The following is a 22,100-nucleotide window of genomic DNA, read 5'->3' as shown; positions in this document are numbered from 1 at the left end:
GTTCCATGCTCCCTCTGCCCTGGAACAGGAAGTAAACTGTTCCGGGGCAGAGGGAGCACAGAACGAGCACAGCAGACAGGCGCGTGGCACCCCCCCCCCCCCCAGCCAGTAAAAATGCACCCGGGGGAGTGTCCTTTCGCGGGAGAGGGGGGGGGTGCTGCACCCGGGGGGACGGACATCGGCGATCCGCCCCGGGTGTCAGCCACCCTAGGAATGCCACTGGCACTGATCAGTCCTGGAAGTGCTACAGATAAGGCATGTACAGTTCCAGGAAGGGATGGACGGTGACTGCTCATACAGTGGCAGCCCCTGCCGGCCAATCAGCAGTGATCAAAGAGTGCACTGGACAAAGCACAAGCTACAGTTAGCTTCACAAGGTAGCCAGCTGGCTCCATTTTTTTTTTTTGGACAGGTAAACTTATCTTGGTATTATCACTTTGCATACACGGACATTGAATTTTTTTCCATGTATGTAATGCTACTAGTACTACTACTACAACTACTACTGGGTCAACCTGTCCTGAAGGAGCCAGTCAGTAACTCTACATAAGCTTCATGAAGACTTTCCAATCTTCACTCAAAAGTGATGCCTACTGAGTAACTGCAGACTAATTATTTACTGGTCTATATTCAGCTGGTGGTGGTGAATGGGTTTTTAAGCACTGAGCATTGCAGGCTAAATTAGACCCAGATACTCAATGCTGAGCCATGTCCAGACACTGGCATTAAATATCTGGGTATGACCATGCATTTGCTGGTCACTGGCAATTATCTGGGTCCTGGCTGAATATTGGATGAGACTTGCATAAGAAACTTATCACACTCCCAGATAAATATTGACTGGGACCCACATAAGGGGTCTGGCATTCTGAACCCCCTGGTTCTAATCCTCCTCCCCCCTCCACCTCGGCAGTTCTGATTTCCCCTTTCAAGAACCCCAGCAGGGTCTGATCTCCTTGATCTCTCCCACACACCCTCTCCCCCACGGAGGCATCCCCAGTCCTCCTTCCATCCCTATGACTTACCTGGTGGTGATCCCTGGTAGTTTTGAGGGACAGGGTAGGAACAGTCCCTCTGTCCTCCGGCCCTGTTGGCTCTGGGATCAAAATGGTGGCACTGAGCCCTAGTGGTAGTCTTGTGTTAATACTATTTCTAGGGGGTCAGCCTCTCATATAAAAGCATTGTCTTAAAAATGCTATCTACATACATACATTTCCTCCTGGGACAGCAGACATTACCCCAAGGAATTTCTCCTCTCAATATGACTGAAAGATTTCACATTGTTAGCCATATTGATGGTCAATTTTCAAACAGGTAAAATAATATAAGAAAATAGTTTTGTTCCATGTAAGTCTCATTGAAAAATACTCCTACATGGTGTATCATATGGAAAACATTAAATAAATGGGAAAATCAGTGATACCTACCCTTAAGAAAACCAAAATCTACTATACAGTCTTTAAATGCAGTAACAGAAATTGTGTTATATTTTTCTGACAGGATAACACAAACGATTGTGTTATTTTTGCTGAAATTCTTCAGAGCAACAGCAGTGACAAACGCACGTATTTGAATAGTGTTTCTATCGTTTTTGGACAGGTAAGTTACAAATGTATAGTCAGTACTGTTAACTATTACTGGTATTTTGTGTTATGTGGCCTGTGATGTGAACATCCTGTATACTAATGATGTTTTATGAATATCAGCATTCTACAGCTGAGAGCTATAAAGTCACCAAGGATTGTCAGATCTCCGGCACTCAGACGATAGACAAAGACTACTATGCCACAGGTAATTAAAGGATTTTCATCTACAGTAAGTAATAACTTTTAATTAGGGCAAAACAAGCTAGAGGCACATTCACCTGCATCAATTAAAAATGCAAAATATAATCAGGTCCATATTCAAAGGTATTTATATGTTTAGTGGTGGCTGCCACATATGTAAGTCCCTTATCCATGGATTTTCAGTGGTACTACAGGGGTAGTTCTTCCAAAAATTCCCTTTGAATGCTCCATCTCATGCTTAGGTTTTTTAATGTTTGCAACATTTTTGCAAATGTTGAAAAAACTAAGCATGAGCTGAGGCAGTCTAGGAGCAGACCCTGAAGCAAGTTCACAGAACATGGACCATGTTGGCGTGGGTCCGTTGTTGATTTTCTAAAGATTCACAGCAAAGCTAAGCTAAGTAGTCTATATTTTATTAAGAAATCTAAGAAATGCAAAACAAAAAACAAACAAAACAAAATTACTGATGGCCACTGGGCAGTGACCCAGTGTGAAACGAGTCACTGCTGAGGTCATATCTTCAGTTATACCCTTGCTATTTGTAATTATATTTAACTTGGTATTTTTTGACATACGTATTAACTACCCCCCACTATGTGAATACGAACCCCTTAAATTGATTTATCAATTGTATAATGGCATCAGAGTGCCCTGATGCTGTTACAGAATACTAGCACAAACTCACACTGGTGTGCCAAAAAGAAAGCACACGTGTCTACATCTGCCAATCAATGTGTGCATCTGATAGTATTCTATAAGATGTGCACATTGATGGGTGACACTCCCACATATACTTCCCCTTGTCAATTGCGCACTACATCACTTACGTGCAAGTTTACAGAGTAAGTCTTTGGGCAAGCATGAGCCTAATTGGTGCCTATTCTGCATTTACACACATCAGACGCACCTAAATGTAGGCGTGCCTTACATATAATTGCTCTCTATGGACTAGATTCAGTAAAGTGCACCCAAATTTGCGTGCCAAAAAAAAAATGTATGCCAAACGCTTATTCTTTAAATGGTGCTCTGAGTTGAATGCTGTTTATATAGTAGCGTGTAACTCCGGGATCCATGCCCAACCTTGAGAGTGAGGATTTACATCAACTGAAGCCTGGCGTAAATCCTCGTGACTAAATTAGGTGCAGATCCCCCAAATTCTATAATAGTGCATGCATCTTTAGTGAATGTCCCTGACCCCCTCCTCTAAATTGTTGCCAATTAATGCCAATAATTGATTGTTAGAGCCCAGTTATTGGAGTTAATTGTCTCATGACTCAATTACATTGTGTGTGCAAATTAGGCATGCAGCGAAATTTGTGCACGCAACTGTGAGTGCCATATATAGAATCCGGGGAAGTCACTGAAAACACACCTTTTCAAACAGGCCTACCCCAATGCTCCATCCTAATCACCTAAATGTAAGATAAAGCCATGGACAAAGGCTTTGCTCTCCCTGTTCGCCCTATAAGCATCCCGCACCCCTACCCACCCCTAACCCACCTTCCCACCTACTGTACTTCCACTGTTGTTCTGTCTCTACAACATGTCTTATTTATAAAATGCTATGTAAGCAGCATTGAACCTGCCGAGGAGTGGGAAAGTGCTGGGTATAAATGTAACAAATAAATAAATAAATAAATAAATAAATGAATATGTCTAGCTGTTTTATTTAAATGCTACAGTTGGTGTTTAAAAAAACCTTGTTGTCTGCTATAGCTGAATATTAACCTGAACACTTATCTAGTGGTTATTTTAAAATTAGAAATTCAAGGTCCAACAAACAAGATGCAGGTGATAACTGTTTATTCAACTAACTTTATATATCTTTGACAAGCTTTCAAGAGTTATCCTTTCCTGATCTGTTCAGTGAAGAATTAATGCAGTGGTCTTCACTGACCTGATGAAGAGAGGATAATTATCAAAGCTTGTCAAAGATTCGTTACGTTGGTCCAGTAAAACGATATGACCTGCTAGCTTGAGGGTGTGACCCAATTTCCACATATCCAAGTGAACTAACATGGCAATCACAAGTCTCTGCTAAAAATAGAAAGAAATCTTAATGAAACAAGACATCTCTGACATTTCTTATTTTGACAATCACTGTCTTCTTCACAGATAAAATAAAATTTTTAAAGCACTGCTCCAATTATATACAAGTAGTAACCAAGGATAAACTGACTGCTCTTATCAAATGCGGAGGCCTAATGGAAATCGAGCTCATTCTGCCACCAAACACGTCTGATAATACGCAAGGTAAGGTTTTATCATTTGAATTTTAATCAAAGCCCTAATCTTAAGCAACAGTTACTTATTTTAGGTCTGATATTCAAAAAATGCTAAGCTCCTAAATTTTAGAGACCAAAGTTAGGTACCTAAGTTTGTAGCCTATTTTCTGTCAGACTTAAGAGTCTTTTCCAGTTGTGCTTCTAAATTTAAGACCGTCATTAATTTCCCAAGATTTAGAAATTTAATTTAGGTGCCTAGTGCTAACCACTGTTTTCTCCACTGTTCTCTCTAGTTGAGCAGGAGTCCTCCACCTACAGTCTTGCCAGTAGGGGGTGCTGTTTCACTATCACATTTTCAGTACTGAGGGACAGACAAGCTCTGCAGGACTCCAGGAAACCTACCCGTCCCTAGTGATTGAAAACACAATATTGCAGCACTCCCTCCCCCCCCCCCCCCCCTCCACACACACACATACACTGGCAGCAATGCATTTGGAGGACTTCCACTCAGCTTAGAAAGAATAATGGTGCTAAGCTTCAGTGGAACAATTCTATAAACTGGTGCCTCAGTTTAGGTGCCCCAATGCGGAATGCTTAGCACCAATCCTATAACGGCATCTTGGTACCAAGATTCTGTTATAGAATACTCTCACAATGGTGTGCCTATGTCTAAGCGTGCCCTCTTTCTCCATGTCAATGGCAGGCATAAGTTGGTCAGGGCCGCCACGAGACACAGCCAGGCGCGGGGCAGGACTGCCGACGGTCCCCCCCACCTGGGCTGCCGTGCCATGCCCCCCACTCAGACCGCACCCCACACTCGAGCCGCCACCCTCGTCCGCCCCCTTACCTTCCTATGCCTGACTGCTCCTCCCTTAGTCTATCTTCTCCTCCTCCTGTGTGCCAGTTAGCACTTAGCACTTAGCGGATATCCCGCAAATTTTTCAATCTGCACTTCCCCAGCTGTAAAGGACTAAAATACAAGCTGATGCATGCTACTACCTTCTCTTACATGAGCACGCAGTTATGGAATGCACTACCTACAGGTCTGAAAACAATCGACGAAATAACTAACTTTCGCAAATCTCTGAAGACATATTTCTTCAACAAGGCCTGCAAAGAGAATCTATAGCCTCACTAATCCAGTTCACCAACCCACCCAGTTATGAAAGTCCACCTCCTATACTTAATCCCTAATCACTTCCTTCTTTCTTTCCTTACTTAATCTCTGCACATCACTAATTGTATCTGAAATCCTGGAACGACAATGTCATAATAAAACTATGTAAGCCACATCAAGCCTGCAAATAGGTGGGAAAATGTGGGATACAAATGCAATAAATAAATAAATAGCCGGTTATATCGCGCAATACAATCGGCTCTCCGGCCATTTTTAGAACATTGCCGGCTAAGTTTTGTGACCAAATCTGGCCGTGTCAATAGCAGGTCTATCTTTGCCTGCTATGAGCTTAGCTGCTAGCACTGAATATCGGCTTGGCCGGCAATGTTCTTCTTGGTCACCAGAAACGGCCCAGTATTGAATATCTGGTCTCAGTGCTCACTGTGGGAGGCAGCCCGGCTACCTCCTGCAGTCTGAATATCAGGCCTCAGTAGTATAGATGCACTTAACAGGGGTGGCCCAAGACAATCTGCCGCCTAAAGCGAGGAATGAGCTGCTGCCCGGCTCCTCCTCTGCCACCCCCCCACCTCGATCTGACATCTCCCCCCTTCCCCAACCCCCTTTCTCTAACTTACTTTTTTTTTTTAAAGGTGGCGGCGACAGCAGCAGCGATTCCCATAGGCTGCCCTCCCGCCAGTCCTGGCCCTTTCTCTCTACTGTGGCCTGTCTCTCTGAAGTAATTTCCTGTTTTATCAGAGGTGGGCCGTAGTAGAGAGAAGGGGCTGGGACCAGCGGAAGGGCAGCCTATGGGAATTGCTGCTGCTGCTGCTGTTGCTGCCACCTTAAATTAAAAAAAAAGAAATTCGAAGAAGGGGGTTGGGGACGGAACGGAAGGGGGGAGATGCCGCCTTAGAAGAATGTCGTCTGAGGCCCCTGCCTCAGGTGGCCTAAGACATGGTGCCTATCTCTACTAGTGCATAACTCAAAAGGGGGCATGGCCATGAGTGTGTCGGGGCATTCCAGAAAGTGTGTAACTTAATTAGCTTAACAAGTTAATCAGCGTTGTCAACAGCACTTAAAAGGCAATAATGAGCACTAATTGGCAATAATTAGAATTTACGTGCACAAATCCCTAAGCATATTCTCTAATGTGCTGCACCTAAATTCTTACGCATGCAGGCAATAGTGGGCTGGGTTATAGGCAGGGAAATGGGCATTTTGTAGGTGTTCCAAAATTTACACACACTGTTATAGAATATGTGTTAGTGCGCGTAAATCTATGCACCGGGATTTATGCCACATTTTTGTTGATGTAAATGGATGTGCGTAGTTTTAAGCACTGTGAATTCTGCCTAGGCGTATTCTATGTACCGCACCTAAATGTAGACGCCGCTTATAGAATACACCTAGGTGGAATTGTTTACTATGCGGATTTATTAGGCACCATATATAGAATACCCCCCACCCCCACCCCATGCATTGTTCTATAGAGGACACATACCCTTTATAGAATTGTGCTTATTGCTGATTTTTTTCCAATGCCAAATTTTGGTGCCATTCATACAATTCCCCCCTAACTGCATAAGTGACAGCACGCAGTAAATACCGTGCGCTAACTGCAATGTGCAGTCCATTCTCATTCTCTGCCTATAACCTGCCCATTTCCTGCCCCCCTCATGCATGAATTAATGTGTGCTGTCATGCCAGCATCGTAACAGCATGCACTAATGACCATAACCCATCAGAAACATCTAAATTATGAGTAGGTAATAACAATAATAATCATATTCATATTTTAATTAGTCTTATAGTATCTATTATTATTTTGCTGAGTGAATTGAGCTATGTACTCTATGATCTGTGGAAGCTAACAGTGCTGACAATCTTGAGAAAAACATTAACTAAATATGTTATTGTTGTATTTTCATTATCCTAAGGACTCTGTGGATCATTCGATCACAATGCAGAGAATGATATGAAGTCCTCCCACGGTATTTTGGAGACCTCGCTAGAGGAATTTATTCGCTCTTGGAGAACGTCAACAAATGCTGATCCATCTCCTCCTCCTGCTTGTGTTAATGTGGACAATGGTAATGTACAGTTAACTGCTAATACTGTAGAAAAACACATGGAGCTTGCAATGAAAGTTCAGGGGGCAATGTTAAAAGACATTTTTGTGGATAAAAGAGTGGTTTGCACACACAAATAAGCAATTTATAAAATTCCCCTTCCTATATGTGAGTACATAACATGTGTATTAATTTACTTGCACTATGCAGATGTACTCTTGGGGGCGGAGTTAATATTTAGATCCAGACTTTATAAAATACAAGTGTATGTGCCGAAATTTACCCAATTTATGCCTTCCAAGTAGCAATTGTAAGGCTATGCATATCGACATAGGCGGTCGGTGACTCAGCTATTTGGGGAGGCTAAAGTGAGTGAGGCTAAGATGAAGCTATGGGGCGGCGCTAGGGTGAGGTACATGGCAGAGTGCAACAGAACAGAGCAAGTTTAAATCTTTGGAGTGGGGGGGGGGGGGGGGCAACGCCTATGTCAGCAGTAAAAGAACAGCGGGACACTTTTGAACACAGTAAGGAAGAAGCTGTATCAGCTGTCTTCCCAGTACCTCTGTTACTGATGGTAATATGCACACTGAATACACTCCAAGAATTATGTGCCTCAAAAAAAATCAAAAGAACGCACCAATATAATACAACATATTAAACAGAATAATATTTGCACTATTCTAGAAATATGTGGAAGTACTTTAACACTTGGTTCCCAGTCAGCCCTAGCTCTCTAATCCAGCATCTGCCTGCTGGCCATGTGAACAAATATGTTCAGCAACACTGTGACAGAAATCTTGTAGTTAATGGCAACTGTAAAATGATTTGCTTATCAGGAGGGGGGGGTGGGGGGGTTGGTAGGCTGCTAAATGGTCACTAGGATTCAGGTACACTGGCCTTTAGTTTATTGTTGAGTTACCAAACAAGTTTGGAATGTTTTATATATATTAGCTGTGCCTAATACTTAGAGCAGTAGTCTGAGAGCCAGGGTTGAAATCCCACTACTGCTCCTTGAGATCTTGGATAAGTCACTTAACCTTCCATTGTCTCAGGTCCAAACAGATTGTAAGCCCTTCAGAGATAGGAAAATTACTACTCTACCTGAATATAACACACATTCAGCTACAACTGAAAGAGGCATGAGCTAAATCCAGAATCCAGTACCATGCATACTGTGCAGTAATACAAAACCCTACAAAATCACTCAGGACCTATAAAGCAATTCTACCATACCATAACAATATTAACTTCCAATGGCCACACAACAAGGGCCTTTCTCAGAAAAAACAGCACCGTCAACATTCATAGAACATCAATATGCCTATTAGAAAACTAAACAAGCTGGATTAGTACAGATCAATCCTGCACATTCAATGCTATCAGAAAACCCATTTTTCATTCATAAATACAGGTAAACCCTCATCAAGTATAGAATAAATAACCACAAACTAAAAATAGAAATATGTAGACAAAAATTAAACTGAACCCCTTAGAAGCCAGACTCTGCATACAGTGCAACATGAGAAAATAGACAGTGACACATATCCCTCTGTACTGTGCAAAATATAAAAATAGCAGATGTAAATTTAAAAAACTGACATGTTCGAATTGTTACATTTAAAATTAACAAATAAAATGAAAACAGAAAATAAGGTGATACCTTTTTATTGTACTAACTTATTACATTTTTGTACTAGTTTTGAAGACCAAAACCCCCTTTCATAAGTCAGAACAAACATACTACAACAGAAGCAGGCAGTATATTGTCCTGACCTAAAGAAGGTGATTTTGGCTTCTAAAACCTAGTTTAAAAAGGTATCACTTTATTTTCTCTGTCTTTTTCTTTTCTTTATATCTATTAACTTTTAAAGTGGACTAACATGGCTACCACATTACTTCATCCTAAATTAAAAATAAAACTCTTTTTTTCTACCTTTGCTATCAGGCCATTTAATTTTTTTGTGTTGGTTTCAGTTTCTTTCCAAGGGTCTCCTGTGTCATTTTTTCTCCTTCTGTCTTTTTCTACTACAACCAACAAAAATCTGTTCCTTTCAGCTTTCTTCCATTTTTTCTGTCTCTATGCATTCAGATTTCATTCATATTGTTTATTTATTTATAGCATTTGTATCCCACATTTTCCCACCGATTTGCAGGCTCAATGTGGCTTACATTTGCAGTAATGGTGGTTGCCATTTCCGGGTAACAGGATTACAAATGGTATTGCATTACGGTGCATACATACATGGTGACATACATGGTGCATACGTACATGGTAACATACATGGAGCATAATATATATGGAACAGATCGTGGCAGCTATTTAAATCATGTTCATACATACATGCTGAAGAAGAATAAATTATGGTATTGCAAGAAGGTTCCTGAATAATAGATTGGATTGTAAGGGATATGAGGTCGTCGATTATAGAGAGACCTTATTCAACATGAGGTTTAAAGTGGTAATGCTTGATCGTTAATAGTAGAGAGGTTAAGCAGACATGCGTTAAAAGTTTGGTTTTGTATAGATCATGTATAATGTTATTATTTAGTATTTAAGATGCATGTTTATGGTATGCCTTCCTGAAAAGATCTTATCTCCCTCTGTATTGCGTCTACTTACAGCTTTCCATCTCTTTCCCTCACCCTGGTCCTATCATTCTCCTTCCTCTTATTCTCCAGTTTTTCATTAACTTTTTCCTTTCTCTCCATCTCTCTCTACCACCTGCCATCCAGTATCTTCTCCATCCTTCCACCACCATCCCACATTTCCTCTGTCTATCTGTCTCTCTTCCTGCTGTCCAACACTCCTCTCATGTCTCATTGGTCTCCCTCTACCTGCTATCCAATATTTCTTCTCTTGTCTCCCCCTGCCATCCAGAATCTCCTCTCTTGTCTTTCTCCCTTTGTCATACAGCATCTTCTCTCTTGTTTCTCTTACTCTCTCCCACCTTTATCATCCAGAATCTCCTCTCTTTCTTTCTCCCTTGCCCCACCATCCAGCATTGCCCCATCTATCTCCCCTCTTCTACCCTGTACCATTCAGTGCTGTCTCTCTGTCTCTCCCCATACAGTATTTCCCCTATCTTTCTTTCTCTCTCCCCATGCAGTATTGCCTCCATTTATCTCTCCCCCACCATCCAGCATCTCCACCCTCTCCCTTTCCCTCCCTCATCATCCAGTATTGCCTGTCTGCCTTTCTCCCCTTGGTAAACAGCACCACTCCTATCTGTTTCTAGCTTCCCTCATCCAGAATTGCCCCTCTAGCTCTGACTCCCTCCATGCAGTATTTCCCCTCTCTGTTGTCTCTCATTGTCTTCATCCTATCAAGCTTTGTCTCTGCCTCTCTCTGCCCCCTCCCATCCAGTATTGCCCCATCTCTGTACCCACATGTAGGTGCCCCCCTTCATCCCTAAGGGCTATGGTAGTGGTGTACAGTTGTGGGGAGTGGGTTTTGGGTGGGGGTTGGGGGGCTCAGCACCCAAGGTAAGGGAGCTGTGCACCTGGGACCTTTTTCTGAAGTCCACTGCAGTGCCCTCTAGGGTGCCCGGTTGGTGTCCTGGCATGTGAGGGGGACCAGTGCACTACGAATGCTGGCTCCTCCCATGACCAAATGGCCTGCATTTGGTCGCTTTTGAGATGGGCGTCCTCGGTTTCCTTTATCGCCGAAAACTGGTGATGACCATCATAAAAACGACCTAAGGACGACTATCTCTAAGGTTGATCTAAATTTCATGATTTGAGTGTCCCCGACTTTATTATCGAAACAAAAGATGGACGCCCATCCTGTTTCGATAATACAGGTTGCCCCGCCCCTTTACAGGGCTGTCCTGTGAGGACGCCCTCGTGAAAACTTGGGCGCTCCGTTCGATTATGCCCCTCCATGTTACAGGGCCCTCAGTGACAGAGGAGCATCCTGAATATTAAAATTTTATTCTGTGAAAATAAATCAAATCAGCATTTAAATACCGCTAAAATCCCCTAGTGAGGGTTCAATGCAGTTTACATGAAATTCAATTACATTGGAAGGTAGGAAGGGAGTAGACAGAGATGAAAGAAGTACCTTCAGAGGGAGAGAGATGGAGGGTTAAAACATAAGGCGGAAAAGGTTGATAAACATAAAGGAGGGGCAGAAGAAACATGGAGAAAAGGGGAATAAAGGAAAAATAAAACCCATCCAGTCAAACAGAACAGAGGTTGGAGAAGGCCTCTATGTTATTTCTTTAAAATGAAAACAGAGAAAATGATGAAATGTTCAAAACTGCAATATGGAACTAAAGGAATCTGCACTTACCCAGGTAAAAGTGTGGCTGATTTTCTGGCTGAGGGTTTTTACTAAGATGTAGAACTATTGAGCAGGGTCCAATATCAATAAAATAATGTAACTGTTTATGAATTATAATTTTATATTTGCTCTTCTAGAAATGTTTGCTGACAAGAATTGCCCACTTCTGCAAGAAGGAGAATTTGCTGCATGCCATTCTACTGTGGATTACCAAAAATACCAGGAGGTATATAATTTAAGCAGTTTGTAAGCAGTAAAATACATTAGGACTCCAACATGAATGTTTTTGCAATATTTTAAATTATTCAATTCAGTTGATAATATGGTTCTTGCTTAATTGTTTTGTTTAAAAGTTTTCATATTACAGTTAAGACATTTTGTTTACCTTGAAAAAAAGAATAACTGAGTTTACCGTGTTGACATTTGAAATCCAGGTTTGCACAGCTGCTACAGGCAATGTAACCAGCTGGTGCTGTATTTGCAAGAAAGGCAGACCCAGTTCTAGTTTTACACTGTTACATCATGGACCTAATAAAGTTTTACATAGTAGATTTTGGCAGATAAAGGATCACTTGCAGGGGCATAATCGAAAGAGAAGGGCGCCCATTTTCCGACACAAATTGGGGGATGGGCGTCCTCTCAGGGTTGCCCAAATCGGCATAATCGAAAGCCGATTTTGGGCGTCCTGAACTGCTTTCCATCACAGTAATGACCAAAGTTCAAGGGGGCGTGTTGGCAGCGTAGCGAAGATGGGACGGGGGCGTGGTTAAGAGATGGGCTTCCTCGGCCGATAATGGATAAAAGAAGGGCGTCCCTGATGAGCATTTGGCCGACTTTACTTGGTCCCTTTTTTTTCAGGACCAAGCCTCGAAAAGGTGCCCGAACTGACCAGATGACCACCGGAGGGAATCAGGGATGACCTCCCCTTACTCCCCCAGTGGTCACCAACCCCCTCCCACCGAAAAAAATTAAAAAACATTTTTTCCAGCCTCTATGCCAGCATGAGATGTCATACCCAGCTCCATCACAGCAGTATGCAGGTCCCTGGAGCAGTTTTTAGTGGGTGCAGTGCACTTCAAGCAGGCGGACCCAGGCCCATCCCCCCCCCCCACCTGTTACACTTGTGGTGGTAAATGTGAGCCCTCCAAAACCCACCTGAAACCCACTGTACCCACATGTAGGTGCCCCCCTTCATTCCTAAGGGTTATGGTAGTGGTGTACAGTTGTGGGGAGTGGGTTTTGGGGAGCTCAGCACCGAAGGTAAGGGAGCTATGCACCTGGGAGCAATTTGTGAAGTCCAGTGCAGAGCCCCCTAGGGTGCCCGGTTGGTGTCCTGGCATGTGAGGGGGACCAGTGCACTACGAATGCTGGCTCCTCCCATGACCAAATGGCTTGGATTTGGTCATTTTTGAGATGGGCGTCCTCGGTTTCCATTATCAGCGAAAACCGAGGTCGCCCATCTCTAAGGTCAACCATCTCAACATTTAGGTCGACCATCTCTAAGGTCGACCTAAATGTGGCGTCCCTGACCGCATTATCGAAACAAAAGATGGACGCCCATCTTGTTTCGATAATATGGGATGCCCCGCTCATTCGCGGGGACGTGCTCAGAGATGGGCGTCCTTAGAGATGGTCGTCCCCGTTCGATTATGCCCCTCCACGTCTGCCCAATCTTTCCCCCATGGCTGTCTTGTTCTATATGATTAGGCATAGTGGGTTCTTGAACTAGTCTAACTACTCAGATGAGGCAAGACCCAGACAACGGCAACATAGTCCAATAACAGTCTCTTCCTTCTACTTTTTAAAAATGTGTTTGTCCCCCCATCTGTCCTTACTTCTGTGCTCTGACAATCTACTTTTTATGCTAGCAGGCCATTCTGGTGGCTTGAATGATTCTTGAAGTTAGCAAGGAACAGACTGGTTGATTGATGCAGCTCAAAGGCCATGTGCTTTGGAATATTGTACAGGCTTTTAGTCGCACTGAGAGAGGACAGTTTTTAGATAGCAAATTAAGAGGGGTAGATGCAAAGCTGCAGTAAAATAATGGATTTTACTGCAGAGATATTACTTCAATATCGCAGGTTAGAAACTCCTGCGGTAAATATAAATTTTTATTGCTGCAGCCAGGAACATTGCACATTTCTTTCCGCAGTAATGTAGGTAGCAGTTCCAGGTCAGACCTACTTTCTTAAAGGGGCTGTGTAAAAAAACATACCGCTATCCCAAACCTAACACTTCAGACACCCCATACATACACATAAACACAACTGCTGAACCTGATTCCCCTGGCATCTACTAAGGAGCCCCTGGCATCTAGTGCTTGGGCAGGAGTTCAAAATGGTGCCAGTTAACTCCTAGAAGTAATCTTGTGGTACTACCACTAGTGGTCAAGCAGTTAAACAAGGGATGTGTGCCCTGATGATAGCACTAGAGCTAGAACTATGGGTCATCCATGCAATTGTGAATGCAGGAGCCTGATGGGACAGGAGTGACTTGGGGGTTGTTCCTGCCGACCCACTAGACACCAGGGAAAACACCGGTAGGTGCCGCAGGGGATTGTAGGGGGTTGGAAGTGGGTTGTTGTGTGTATGCATGAGATGCCAATGGTTGTGGTGTATGTATGGAATGTTGCGAGGGAGGTGGGGAATTGTGGTAGTTTGTTTTTACAAGGTCCCTTTAAAGAGTTTCCTTGGGAGCATCAGGTCATATGTTAGCAACTTGATGCTTCTGGAGAGGAGAGATAATATCAGCACAAAGCTGAGGTTATCTTTTCATAAATAATGCAACTTGCAATGTTAAACAGAAGCATTATTAAATTTACATGCGTTTGAATGAGGTGCTTTGCATACATTTGTATATTTTACATGACATTATTATTGTGTTTATGTTACAATAAACTAGCATGCATTACAGGCAAATAAAGCATGTTTGTGCCATTAACATGTATTATTTGACCAAAAATGTATTATTTCCTCTATGTACTGTAGGTCATTTGTTTTTTCCTACATAAATGACTTTCACAGAGTACTTTAACAACATTAAGGTAATTTTCAAAGTTTCTTTAAATGTATATAACATGTATGAATTTTTTTTTTTGCAGAGATGTAAATATGTAACCTGCACCTCTAACAATGTCATAGCTTCTTTGTGTAATTCATTTGAAAACTACGCAGAAGCATGCCGTGATAGTGAAGTACCTATTTCGAACTGGACAACTGCTTTGTGCCGTAAGTAGTTTAAGTAGTTTTTGTGTAATTCTGTGGTATGTGGTTTATTTTTTTTCTGAAGACATAGGAGAACAAGTCTATTCAGATAGCTCTTTCTCAGGAAAAGAGCACAAGCAACAAAATTGCCAATAAGAATTCTGTTTAGAGGTAAGTAACCACAATGCTCATTTCTTTTTTTCTTTTTTTTTTCTTTTATTTATTGACGTTTTTAAACAATTGCATATTGACAACATCCTCATAACAGTCATATATCACGTACAGAACGTTTAAACATCAAAAACAGAAAGCAGTGTATCCCCCTTCATCCCCTCCCCCCTATCCCTTACCGCAAACCCCCCTTGTTACTAGTGGAGTATCATAGTGTGAAGTCTGTGTTATAGCAGTCATAATCTTGGGATAATCAATTTAGGTGCATCTAAGTCTATCCCATTTTGTAATCGCCAGGATCGATATTGTTCCCATAGCAAATTAAATTTTGTTACATGTCCCAATCGCAGAGCTGTCATTTTGGACATAATCCATCTTGTGTATCACCTTTATTGCTGGTGGAGCTAACTGGCTTTTCCACGCTGATGCCAGTGTGATTTTTCCAGCTACCAGCCAAACTATCGTGAGCCGGTGAACAGACAACCGAACTCCTGGGTGTCGAATATGTAGCAAACATATCTCCGGTTTGGTTGGGTATCTTACCCCAGTCACTGTAGCAAATAGGTCCAACAGTTCTGTCCAGTATGGTTGAATCTTAGGGCAAGACCACCAGATGTGGAGCATATCACCCACCATTGAACAGTTTCTCCAACACTGTGCAGACCCCTGTCCATACATTTTTACCAGTCTCTGTGGTGTGTAGTACCACTGATATAGTATCTTATAACTATTTTCAATCATCAAACTGGATATGGAAACCCGCAGCAAGTGTTCCAATGCTTTTCCCCATTGTGTGTAATCTATAGTGATCTGCAAGTCTCGTTCCCATCGTTGTAGATAATATAGTATGGGCCCCTTGTCACTAAGTAGTGCAGCATATATGCGAGAAATACAACCCCTGTGACTTCCCACTCTCACTGCTCTTTCTAGAGCCGTCTCCTCTATAAGTAATTCTGCTTTGCCTCTTTTGTTTATATAGTCTCTAATGCGATTGTAGTGAAACAAATGTGGTGGTGGTAACCCATAATCCTCCTGTAATTCTACGAATGGGAATACCTGACCCTCATCCCAGAGCTGGCCTAATGTGCTCAAACCTCTCTTCTCCCATTGTCTATATATTAAGTTATCCATCCCCAGCAGACAACCTGGGGCCGTTTTTATTGCCATCTGGTGGAAATAAAGGCGGTTAGGGAGATGTTTCCTCCTTATGGCCAACCATGTCTGCAAAGGGTATTGCACCGCTAGAGGAGCTCTCTTGATATATGTCTGTAGTTGGCCCTTTGGTATCCATAGTAGAGAGCCCAAATTGTTTAATTCCATCCATTGTTGCTCTATTTGGCATGCTTTTGTACTACCAGCGCTCCATCACGCCAGCACCCGCAACTGTGCCGCCTGGTGGTATAGAATAAAATTTGGCACCCCCATACCTCCCAGCTTCTTGGACTGATACATTATAGCTGCCCTCACTCTGGGTGGTTTATGTTGCCATATGTATGCGAAGACCTTCCTTTTAAGTTGCCTAAAGAACCCCCTCGGCATTGGTAGAGGTAGTGCAAGAAATAGATATAACAATTTGGGTAGTATCATCATTTTTATCGCTGCCACTCGTCCCAGCCAAGATAGTTCTAAGCCCTCCCATCTATCCAGATCTTCAAATAGAAGTTTCATGGGAAAGCTAGCCTGATATAAATCTGTCAATTTGGGTGTTAAGTGCACGCCTAAATATTTAAGGGATCCTGTGACCCATTTGACCGGGAATTGTTGTCGTATTGAAGCTTCATCTCCCATTGTTAGCCCCAGTCCTAGAGCTTCTGATTTGTCCATGTTCACTCGAAACCCAGAGAATTTACCATAACGATTTAGTTCCTGCATTATCTGGGGCATGGAGTCGCTCGGGTCGACCAAGGTTAATAAAATATCAACGGCATATAGCATGATTTTATACGTCGCACACCCAACGGTAATGCCCTGTATATGTGGGTCCTGACGAATGTGCTGAGCTAGTGGCTCCATTGTCAAAGCAAACAATAGTGGCGATAAAGCGCAACCCTGACGTATCCCGCGTTCTAATGTTATGGGGTCTGAACTTTTCCCGTTGATCCCCAAGGCAGCCATTGGTCTGGTGTAAATCAATCGAAGCCATGTTATAAAACGACCTGCAAATCCCATGTGTTCTAAGACCTTGAACATGAACCCCCAGCTAACCCGGTCAAACGCCTTTTCGGCATCCAAGGAAAGAAGCAACATGGGTTGTCGGGTATTGACTGCCTCGTGGATCAAGTGGAGTGCCCTCCTAATGTTATCAGTTGTTTGTCTGCCTGTGATAAATCCCGCCTGGTCCTCCTGCACTAGCTTCGGCATTAGTTTTTGTAATCTCTTGGCTAGTATTTTAGTGAAGATTTTATAGCCCACCTCTTTAACATTGCTTTTGACTCGTAACCACTTGTAACCACTCGCCTCCACCTACCCTCCTCTCTTCCTTCCCGTTCACATTAATTGATTTGATTTGCTTACTTTATTTATTTTTTGTCTATTAGATTGTAAGCTCTTTGAGCAGGGACTGTCTTTCTTCTATGTTTGTGCAGCGCTGCGTACGCCTTGTAGCACTATAGAAATGCTAAATAGTAGTAGTAGTAGTAGTCAGAACCAAGGAGGGAGATTGGGCGGTAAGAACTGCAATATTGTGGATCTTTCCCTGGTTTGCGAAGGACCACTAGATCTGCCAATCTCCAAGAGTGGGATAATTCCCCCTTGAATTCCAACTCATTGAACACCCAGACCAGTAGAGGGATTAACAACTTGCTATAACGTTTGTAAAATTTATTTGTGAACCCATCTGGTCCCGGTGCTTTCCCATTAGGCAGATCTTTAATTGCCCATGCCACCTCGTCAGATGTAATGGGGGCTGAAAGCATCTCCTCCTCTAGTGGTGATAATTTTGTGAGCTTGGCTTGAGCCAGGTACCTCCCGGATTCCTGGGGGTCTGGGTCCCCCTCGGCCTGATATAGCATTGTGTAGAAGTTTGAGAAGGCTGCCCTAATATCCTCTCGTGTGGTGCACATTTTCCCCTCTTTGTCACGTATAGCTGTGATATGTGTGTTGGTAGACCATTTTTTCAGCTTGAATGCCAATAGCCGAGAGGTCTTGTTCCCATACTCATAGTGTGCCTGTCTCACCCGTTGAAGTTGTTCTGCTATTTCTGCCATTTGGATTTCCCTGAGTTCCATCCTCAATGCATGCATGCGGTGATGTGTATCCTCCTTATCTCTCTGACGAGTTTCTTGTGCATTGAGGATTGTCAGCTCTGCATGTATTTGCTGGGCCCTTGCTCGTGTCTGGCGTGCAAGATGTACCTGTAAAGCTATTACTTTCCCTCTTATCACTGTCTTTCAGCCCTCCCAGAGAATTCCTGAGGTCACCTCTCCATTATCGTTGAGAGCAATGTAATCTTTAATGTCCGCTTCTAGACTGGCAGCTATAACCGAATCTGCTAGTAATTTATCATTGAAGCGCCATTGCGGCGCCTCTGGACTCTGTACCCTCAATTTCAACTCTAGCACCATTGGTGTGTGATCCGACCATGTCCTCGGGTGTATCTGAACATCTATAATGTCTGTCATTAAGGTTGGTGGGCCCATCCAAAAATCTATGCGAGAGTGTGAGTTATGAACTGCCGAGTAGAATGTGTAGCCTTTGGTTTGGGGATTTCTATGTCACCAAATATCTACTAAGTGCCATTGCCTCATAAATTTGTGTAGTTGGGACCGAGCGGATTGCGAGTAGCGAACCCCCTGTGTGGTATTATCTAGTGTTGGGTGCAGCGTCAAATTGAAGTCCCCACCTATTAATAGAGTGCCCACTAGGTGCTGGGGGAGGAGCACTGACAGTTCCAAATAGAATGCACCCTGCTGGTCATTAGGTGCGTATATGTTTAGGAGTGTGAGTGTTTCCCCCTCTATTTGTACTATCATTAGCAGATATCTGCCCTTTTTGTCCCTGATCACTCTCTGGACCCGCCATGGATATTTCTGGGATACTGAGCACCTGATTCTCAAAGTGGACATATTCCAAACACTATAATGAAAATAAAATGATCTTTTCTACCTTTGTTGTCTGGTGACTTTTTCTGATCATGCTGGTCCAGTATCCAATTCTGCTGCTATCTGTCCTCAGTGCAGGTCAGGAAGTCATCCTCTTTAAATATCTCCCTGGCAACCTAGGACCCCCACCCCTCACCCTGCTCTCCCAGCAGTAAGGTAAACAAACCATAAACCAATTTCTACAATTGGTTACAACACAAGGCTAGAGGGCTTTCACTGCAGCTCCTGCTGTGAGGATGGAGGTAAATCAACAATTTAAACCTCTCTGAGCACAGCAGGGGAGGCTTAGCCTGTCCAAGCCTCTTATACCGGGTGCCTATGGTTGCAGCCCTATTATGATTTCAGTCCTCTCACGTAATAATGGTTGTACTATACTTTTACAGAAAATGCATGTTGACAAAATAAATGACTATTCATGTTTGATTTAGATATATAAAACAATTCTTTGTTAAAAGAGTTTTGCCATTGACTACCCTTTGCTAACATTATCCTATCTGATAACAGAGCAAAAATGTGACGGCAAACAACAATTCAAGTATAATATGAACCCCTGCAAACTTACCTGCCAATCCTTGACATACCAAAGCAATTGTGAAGATTCAGAGATTCGAATTGATGGATGCAGCTGCCCAGAGGGACTTTATTTGAATAACCAGAAAGATTGCGTTTCCCAACAACAATGTGAATGCTACCTGGACAATACTGTTGTGAATCCAGGGGAATCGATTTCGATAAGGGATAAGCAATGGTATGTATATTACAGAGAAACATAATAATAATAATAATAAAAAACAGAACAGAAACAGAATTGTTCTTTTACTTCATACAATATAGGCTTGAAGTCACGGTGAGGTACTTAGGAGAAATATCAGGAAATACTATTTTACAGAGAGGGTGGTAGATGCCTGGAATACCCTCCCAATTGAGGTGATAGGTTCAAAAGTGGTGAAAGAATTAAAAAATGCATTGGGTAGACACAGTTGATCTCTACATAGGAAGAGGAGATATTCAAAGCAAAACTCAAACGACCTTCACACTTCAAACAAGGCACAGAGGGGTGTAGCCTGCAAGAGAAAAACAGGTACAACTCTAACCACAATATTGGGCAAACTAGATGGACCTTACAGGTTGTTATCTACCATCATTTACTATGTTATTATTTTTTATCTGCATGATCCATCTGTTACTCAGAATTTATACATGCAGGTAAAGTAGGACATTATCAAAGTGCACAGACTCATATGTATTTGTTTTAGACTAGATACTAGCTTAAGGGGAATAGAAAAATTATTATTATATGTCTAACATAGCAACACAGAAGAATGATGGCAAAGACCATAGGCCAATCTAGTCTGCCTAACCACAGCAACTACTACTACGATCTATTCCTCACCCTCATAGTTCCTTTGTCTTTTTCTACACTTTTCAAAAATCAATAATATCATGTGATAATATTTTATAATTGTTACTCTTGGTCCCTCTGCTCACTCCGATCTCTCCAGCTAGGCTCCTCAACAGCAAGGAGCACCAGGAACCGGGGCACACAAAACTGATATTCTATCTCTGTCGAGCTAGGTGCAGGCTGGGGCCAGATTAACTCCGGTAGGCCAAAGGGTAGTTTTTCCTTTGGGACAGTTCACAGTTTACTCTCATACTAATAATCAGGAGTCTTCAGGGTGAATTTTTAACTCTCTTTACAGAACAACAATTTTAAAAAACAGTTTATGAAAAAAACACAACTCAATATGTGCAGTTCAGGGCATTTGATGGTCACAGAACAGCTTCAGATATAATTTCCTATATCTCCAGGGCACGCAACAGTCTTAAACTGGTATCATCATAACTCTCTACAACTCTGTCCCATCCTGAATCAGGATCCCTTTGAGCACCAGCGAAAGTCCCGCCAGAAGTGAGATTCCTCTGCTCCCACTTCTCTCTCCCAGGGTGTCCTTTTCCTCAGGCAACTCCTTTCCTTAAGATTCCCCACATCAGGAAATCAAATTGCAGGCACCCGCTGCCCTGTGACAGGGACCTCATTCAGGGGGTCTTTTACAAAGGCATGGTAGTGTTTTTAATGTGTGCAATCATTAGCACACACTAAATGCTAGAGACGCCCATATGAATATATGGGTGTCTCTAGCATTTAGTGCATGCCTATATTTAGTGTGCTCTAAAAACACTAGCATGTCTTTGTACATCACAAATTTCTCCTGTGCAATTTCAAGAATTCCTCCTTGGTACTTTGGTCTTGGCAGGGGTGGGCAACCAAAGACCACGCTTTCACAAAGTAATTCTTGTTGTCATAGTGATCCCCAGAAGTTCCTCCCACCTCTAGCCTCATGCTATAACACTTCTTCTGGGGGGGGGGGGGGGGGGGGGGGAGTCACATAATCATAACTCAGTCTGTAAAGCAGCAAGTCTAGCATCAGTTTTCAAAAAAAGCTTGATTTTTATTTACTTTTTCTAGAAGGTTCCTTTTACTATTAGAACTTAAGAACAGTCACACTAGGTCAGACCAGTGGTCCATCTAGCCCAGCATCCTGCCTCTAGCAGTGGCCAATTCAGGTTACAAGTACCTGATAGAATCCCAAATAATAGCAAGATTCATGCTACTGATACCAGGGACAAGCAGTGGCTTTCCCCATGTCTGTCTCAATAGTAGTCTACAGACTTTTCCTCCTGGAGCTTCTCTAAACCTTTTTAAACCCAGATACATACAGTGGCAATGAGCTCCAGAGCTTAACTATTTGTTGAGTGAAAAAAAAATTTCCTCCTGTTTAAAACTAGTGCCATGTAACTTCCTTGAGTGTCCCTTAGTCTTTGTACTTTTTGAAAGAGTAAAAGATTGATTTACATTTACCCATTCTACACCACTAAGTATTTTGTAGACCTCTATCATATCCCTCCTCAGCCATCTCTTTTCCAAGCTGAAGAGTCCTAAATTCTTAAGCCTTTCCTTATAGGAGAGGAGTTCCATCCCCTTAATCATTTTGATTGCCCTTCTTTGAACCTTTTCTAATTCTGCTATAACTTTTTAAAGATATTGCAACCAGAATTGCGCACAATACTCAAGGTTTGGTTGCACCATGGAGCGATACAAGGGCATTTTAATAGTCTTTATCTTAGTTTCTATCCCTTTCCTAATA

At 42.5% G+C, this 22,100-nt stretch overlaps 2 protein-coding genes across 2 annotated transcripts in view; both read left to right on the top strand.

The window, feature by feature from the left end:
• Positions 1 to 7,338, top strand: part of LOC115479052 (mucin-19-like) — a 39,343-nt gene extending 32,005 nt beyond the window's left edge. The window contains exons 8-11 of the mRNA XM_030216768.1: positions 1,501 to 1,599; positions 1,707 to 1,791; positions 3,903 to 4,040; positions 7,067 to 7,338. Of these exons, the coding sequence (XP_030072628.1) occupies positions 1,501 to 1,599; positions 1,707 to 1,791; positions 3,903 to 4,040; positions 7,067 to 7,338 (594 nt within the window). The remainder of the gene's footprint in view (positions 1 to 1,500; positions 1,600 to 1,706; positions 1,792 to 3,902; positions 4,041 to 7,066) is intronic.
• A 344-nt stretch (positions 7,339 to 7,682) lies between these two features.
• LOC115479050 (mucin-2-like) lies at positions 7,683 to 19,544 on the top strand (the record flags this gene model as incomplete). Its single annotated transcript, XM_030216767.1, has 4 exons — positions 7,683 to 7,722; positions 11,618 to 11,706; positions 14,581 to 14,707; positions 19,459 to 19,544. Coding segments are annotated over exons 1-4 (342 nt in total), but the record flags the coding sequence as incomplete, so codon positions are not given.
• Positions 19,545 to 22,100: the final 2,556 nt, after the last annotated feature.

Source organism: Microcaecilia unicolor, chromosome 10 (genome assembly GCF_901765095.1).
Source record: "Microcaecilia unicolor chromosome 10, aMicUni1.1, whole genome shotgun sequence".
NCBI lineage: Eukaryota > Metazoa > Chordata > Amphibia > Gymnophiona > Siphonopidae > Microcaecilia > Microcaecilia unicolor.
Note: the sequence above shows the minus strand (reverse complement) of the source record. Positions and strands in the feature narration are given on the sequence as shown.